At 45.1% G+C, this 6,434-nt stretch overlaps 1 protein-coding gene across 1 annotated transcript in view; it reads right to left on the bottom strand.

The window, feature by feature from the left end:
- Positions 1-6,434, bottom strand: part of adgrg6 (adhesion G protein-coupled receptor G6) — a 61,802-nt gene that overhangs the window by 23,195 nt on the left and 32,173 nt on the right. Inside the window, 14 exon segments of the mRNA XM_020586880.1 lie at positions 681-797; positions 1,245-1,352; positions 1,415-1,453; positions 1,586-1,751; positions 2,132-2,136; positions 2,139-2,267; positions 2,351-2,415; positions 2,537-2,625; positions 2,952-3,063; positions 3,577-3,725; positions 3,874-3,912; positions 4,155-4,207; positions 4,638-4,726; positions 6,190-6,241. Of these exon segments, the coding sequence (XP_020442536.1) occupies positions 681-797; positions 1,245-1,352; positions 1,415-1,453; positions 1,586-1,751; positions 2,132-2,136; positions 2,139-2,267; positions 2,351-2,415; positions 2,537-2,625; positions 2,952-3,063; positions 3,577-3,725; positions 3,874-3,912; positions 4,155-4,207; positions 4,638-4,726; positions 6,190-6,241 (1,212 nt within the window).

Here is a 6,434-nt window from a genome sequence, read left to right as displayed (position 1 = left end):
ATGTTATATGTACAAGCTAATATACTGGCACGGAAATTTGGTGCATGCTCGGTGGGAGTAAAACTGGCTTTGTTTAAAGCGTATTGTACTTCCTTGTACACTGCTCATCTGTGGTGTAATTATAAAAAGGGCAGTCTTCGGAAACTGTCAGTAGCTTACAATGACGCCCTAAGGATATTATTGAAAAAGCCTAGATGGACAAGTGCTAGCGAATTGTTCGTGTCATCTCGAGTTGGTACATTTTCCGCTGTTTTAAGAAACCTGATGTTTAAATTTATTTGTCGCTTGAATGGTTAAAAAAATGATATCATTTTATTGTTGACTAATGTTGCACACAGTGACATGCGTTTTACTTCGGTTCTCTGGAAACACTGGTATACCTGTCTTTTAAAGGGGCAGTAGTTTTATTGGGGTTCTTTTGCTCTCGTTTTTATGTATTTTCTGTTTTTATTGTTTCGTTTTTAAACTGTTCTTTTGTTGCTTTTATTTGTTTTGAACCTGGACCTTGAGTCTGTAATAAAGTGTCATTCATTCATTCAAACATAAAAGAAGAAGAAAAATGAGTGACAAATATAAAAGTCTAACAATATGTTACTGCAGGAAACTCGAGCAGAGCCGTGTTCACACAGTGGAGCTGCCAACATAACAGCACACGTTCAGGTAAATGTTTTCACCTGTACCTGTTCAGACAGGTGAGCAATCTCGATCGCCACCGGATCCAGCAGGTTGGTGATGGACAGGTTCGCCACGCTGATCGCCACCACGTAGCTGTTCAGAGAGCGACCTTCCTGCTCTTTCTGGAGAAACACAGACGCAAACTTTTAACAACATCACTTACTGAATACCAGCTCAAAACTACAGCTGAGTGCAAAGGTTTACACCCCCTTACTTGAAAATGGTAAAAAACTGTCACTTTATTTCTCATCAACATCATATTTTATGCACATCCACCTGGTCCACCTGTGTCTTCATCAACAGAAGCCTCAGAAATGGCTTTTGAATTCTTTGGATTCACCTCTTTCAGTTATAGTATCACTGAAAACCTGTGGATTGATGTGAAGAGGGCTGTGCACAGCAGACAACCCACAATCTGGTCGACTTGGAACAAGTCTGCCACAAAGAACGGGCTAAAATTATACCTGAGAGGATCCAAACACTGCTCAGAGGGAACCCAGAGAGGTTGGAGGAGGTTAGGGAGGATGTACAAAGTGTTAGAAAGCACTTCATAAACCGACTGAGCTGACCTGGAAGAAGTTTGTGCTGCTGAAGAACATGAAGTTGATCCTGGACAGAGACGAACGGTCGGCCTCGGACAGAGAGACAGTGGACAGCAAAGAGGCAGGGAGGGTCACCTGAGCTAAAGGGTTTTCAAAAACGTTTAAACGTTTTCACCTGTACCTGCAGGGAGGGTCACCTGAGCTAAAGGGTTCATCCTCTCTGACTCAAAATCGACCTGAGAGAGAAGGAAACACTCAAATTCCATTCAAAGAGATGTGACAACTTTTAGACTGCAGCTGTGGCAGACTCCTCAGAAAACCTTCTCGACGAGTGAAACCCTACAGCTGCGACGAGCTGCTGCTGTTACCTGTGGATCGGTCATGTTCGGAGGCACGAAAGCACTGAAGGACGTCCCATCAAACATGGTGGTGTTGAAGGCCAGTACGCCCACAGCCAGGTGTCTGGAGGTGATGTTGATCGACGGGCCCTCAAACTCCAGCTTCTGCACCAGCTCATCTACTGTCTTCAGAGCTCTGAGCGAGGGGGCAAAGGGAGCAGTGAGCTTTAAAAGGTCATCAGTAAACTAGTCCGAGGGCTGCAGCGAGTCAGCGACGACCAGAGAGTATCATCATCACAGACAGGAACAGAGAGAGGGGGAAGAAAAGACAAGCAGAGGGATGAAGAGATGGGAAAACAGATGCTGGACAGAAAATTACAACAGTGACAAAGTGCAGCACAACACTTAAAAGAAAATCAGTACAGCAGAGCAGAAACCGAACGCAGTACAGCACAATAAAGCACAGTAGAGTAAATGTAGCAAAGTACAGTAGCGGCAGTGCAGAGTGGAGTAGAACAGAATGCAGTTCTGCAGACAAACACAGTAGTAGAACCCAGCAGACACGTCGGGTGCCACCTGCGAGCGTAGCAGCCAGCGCCGTCTCGGAGCTGCTCATGACGTTGGAGATGATGGTGACGACAGCGGAAGCCAACGTGTGGTTGATCTTGGCCACGTTCACCAGCTCCTGCACCTTCGTCACCACTTTGGACACCTGTGGAGAGGGAGGAGAGGAAGAGGAGTTGGTTCACTGCGGCCACAGGGCGGCGCGTCGCCATGGGCGCACACAGGACTCACCTCCTCTGCGGACAGCTCGTTGTTGGTGATGACGGTGAGCTGCACGGCCACCTCGGCCGCATTCTCTGCACAAAAACACACACACAACACAAGGTTTACACGTGCACACCGCATTTTTACATCCATGTATTTTTGTCCATCTGGCCTCCACCGGCCTCACCGGGATTGGCTGCTGGCTCAGCGTACCTGCCGACACTTCGATGGTGTCAATGTCTGTGCAGTTGCTGAAGTCTGCAGCCGACCAGTAGGACGAGAAGCTCTCTAGATCCATCAAACTGGGGAAAGTGAGAAACAGAGGTCTGTAGTGAAATGGCTGACGTTATATGTGCAGCTCATTTTGGTGGTGCAGGAGACACCGACACGAACGGAAACCAAACAAGTGCTAATCAGAAAGAAAACAGTCTGAAATGTTTAGGTTTGGAAAATAATGATATAAAGACTGATGATGGAGTAAATGGACAAACGCATCAGGATGGTGCTTTAACATTGGTGTTAATGTCGTGCACTACATCCAACCCATTCAGCTGCATTCATCCCACTGTGCTGTACGTTGTGTGTGTGTGTGTGTGTGTGTGTGTGTGTGTGTGTGTGTGTGTGTTACCAGGTCCTGGAGGCACTCTGGTCCTTGTTGGGGAAGCAGGGCAGGTGCTTGGTGACGGTGGGTCTGCTCTCAGGCCAGCGGTAGTGAAGAAGAATCTCCTCTGGACAGTTCTCTGTCAGGACGGGACACAGCGGTTCTGTGAGTGTTTTGGTTGCACAGCTAGATGGCAACATTGTGAAAAGGATAAATGAAACACAAACTGGACACACAAGCCAAACAAAGCCAGAGGATCAGAGATACAGTATGTAAAGTCCCAAAAGACAATGGAGGACAAAAACATGACAAGACCAGGAGACTGGACAGAAGAACCAAAGTCCAGACAGAAGAGAAACAGGACAAAAACCAGTAAAACCCATGAATAATGTCACGATTTCTTACTTTTACTTTGTGGGAATGTTTACTAGGTTCATTACTGCTTTGTACTACCTACAGGAATTTAATGTTGACGTCTGACTGTCATTCTTTCTTCCATGAAGCATCGTGGACCTAGTCTGTAGTGAGCATTACTGGATTACTATTTGTCCTCTAGTGAAAAACTTCATGGGCTTGGGACAGTGATGATGAACTATCCAATTAAAAGGAAAGAAAGAAAGAAAGAAAGAAAATGAATTCATTAAGTTCTTACCAACTAATGTGACATGAATGGAGGAGGGCAGGATGAGCAGTCCGTCACCCATGAGTCCCTCTCTGCTGGACAGACTCGCAGACACAGCAGCTTCACCCAGACTCTTGTTGGTGACCTCATAATGAACCAGCAGGGCCTGACATGTGTAACTGGACAGAGAGCGCAGGCGAAACACAGCCCAGACCCACAGATGTGAACAGTCATCATGCTGAGAAACAACCTGTGGACCGACTTTTCAACTCTAACAAGCAAAATGACACATCCCATACTGCGCAGGGTTAAACCTGACTGTTTTACCTTGTCACACCATCTCCGCTCTGCGAACTGGGCTGGACGCTGGAGAGAGGAGAGGAGGTGAGAAAACAGTCGTCAGGGTTCATTTAAACCACTTGTTAACAAGAGAAGATGACCGAGATACACAGCACATGTAGTTTGTTTCAAATGTTATTCCTCCATTAAATGGCCGTTATCACTCGTTATCCCACCCATAACTATGACAAAGCTGTGTAGCACTAGTGTCTGGCCCGTGCTGTTGTACAAAAGCTCGTCCATGCACATTTTCAGTCTTCAGTAGTCACCTGACATTGTCGATACGGACGCTGTGGGTCAGGTTCTGGAATGTTTCTCTCAGCTGTAAGAAAGAATGAGATATTATCTTGCTCGTGTGGTTTGATTAGCACAGTTGAATCAGCTTGTTTCATCAACTGAAACATTCACTTCTTTGTGCAACTGTACGATGCTTCATTAACAACCGTATCAGATGTTTTGCTGATTATTTACTGAATATGCATTAACAAAGTGATCCGCTCCAGTGTTACTGGCCGGCGTGTTTTGTTCCCACTTGTTTGCGTGCAGGTAATTTTCCTGGGTTTTAGAAGTGCACTGAAGTTTGTTTTACAACTCCCAAACTTTAAACATTTGCCACTGAGCTTATGGAACAAACCTACTAGCATGCGCCAGTCTCACTGCTCCCCAGGGTCAGAGGTTAAACAGGCCTAAATGACCAGAGTGGAGCTTCTGTAAAATGCAGCCCTGGCTACATAAAGCTGGACTTTTCTTACCCAGAGACTCACAGCTTCCGTAACATCAGCCTGGGTCAGCACCGAGTCGCCGTCCTCCACCGCAAAAGAAATTCGGAAGAACAGCCATTCTGCAGATCGATGTGAGAGAACGGAGGGGAAGTCTTCAGTCTCACGTTTGATCAGGCTTTTTCACACACACAATGAAACTGTGCAGCTGTGTACATAGCAGGAGATGAGTGGAGCGGCTGGAGCTAAATGAGTTCGCTGCATTTTACAGTGCAAGATGACAAGTGGCAGAGCAGCAGCAGGGAGACGGAACAGTCATCAGGGTTTCTCGTCTTGGTGAATTATGTGTGAGGAATCAGAAAAAGCAGCAGGACAGCGTGTTTCTGCTGCGGCTGCTCATCAACTGTGTCATTAACGTCTGGAAGTGTGTAAACACATCTGTGTGCCTGCAGTCTGACACGTTTATATCTCTCACACATTAACGAGGGTTACACAATGACATGTATTAACAAGGACGAGGCCACTCTGAACCATTTAATAGGCAAAGATGAGTTGTAGATTTCAACAGAAACAAGGTCCTCAGACGTTTGAGTCTGTGTTGAGTTTGTTGACCTCCAGATGAATTTCCAACTAAAATAAAAACAGTCAGAGATCTGTTTCAATGCAAGTAAATATTAGCTTATGGTCAGATCAGGTATATAGACAAATGCCACATTTTTCAGTTTAACTGCGCAATGAAGTGTCGAACGTGGACCAAAGGACAGAGAGTGGGAAACTTTAAACAACTGCCCAGCACCACCTGATTTGGGCTTTTTTATAAATAAGATAAAGAAAATAAACACAACATCCCTACTGTTTACAGAGAAACTTAACACCTTGTTCTATTGAACTGGTTCTTTTCACATATTCAAAGAAAAGCTTTCAAACCCAGTTTCCAACTGGGAGACATATAACAATGGTTCTATAACTTCTGAGTGGCTTAGACTTCGCTAAATTACTGCTAATTTTATTCAGTAAGTGAATTTATATTTCATATAAAAACGTCAGAGTCTTTTTTAACTTAAATTTGACCTTTTGTCTCAGTTAAAGTGCGTGTTCTCCAACAGCAGACACACAGAGTGTTAGGAGTCCCAAATAGAAGCTGATGTTGTCGTGGACATTGATTCTGGGCTCCTGCCTCTCCTGCTATGTTCCACACTGGCCACTAGGTGTCGCTCCAGGATCTATGATTGTTAGTAAGTGCTACTGAGCAGTTTACAAGACTTCTACCCCACCAGCTCTGTGGGAGACCCTGCAGGCTGCAGCCCTTCAGTGATGCGGTTCCCTCAGGTTTAGAGAGCAGCTTGGAACAAGTGGCAGGGCAGGATGTTTCTACCAAGAAGCTGGTTGGATGGAACAACTCAGAGCAGGAAGTAAATGAGGAGGACATATTAGTAGATGGACAGAAAGACAGGAAAGAAAAATGAAGTAAAGGTGAAGTCTGAACAGAGGATGCAGTGATGGTCATAAAATAAAAGGAGGTGTAGGGGCGAGAACCCTCTGTTTGAACTACAACTATACTTCATGTTAATAACCTCTAACAAACCAGTCACCAGTCTACAGTCCCTGAAGGATCCCGAACATTCACCTGATGACAGCTACAGGAAAAAAGGTACAGAGTCTAATCACTAATTACAAACAGCTACTGAGATACTGCACTGCTACACCCAAACACCTTAATGAGTAGTTTAATCATGTATTCAGTCTTAAAATCTTGTTTTATTTCATTAGCTGCCACATGGGCAGCTACATCTACAGCTTCTCAAGAAGCTTCAGAGGGTTTGTTTTAAA

The sequence above is a fragment of the Monopterus albus genome, unplaced genomic scaffold (assembly GCF_001952655.1).
Source record: "Monopterus albus unplaced genomic scaffold, M_albus_1.0 scaffold428.1, whole genome shotgun sequence".
Taxonomy (NCBI): Eukaryota; Metazoa; Chordata; class Actinopteri; order Synbranchiformes; family Synbranchidae; genus Monopterus; species Monopterus albus.
The sequence above is the reverse complement of the archived record's forward strand: the minus strand, read 5'-3'. Positions and strand labels throughout refer to the sequence as shown.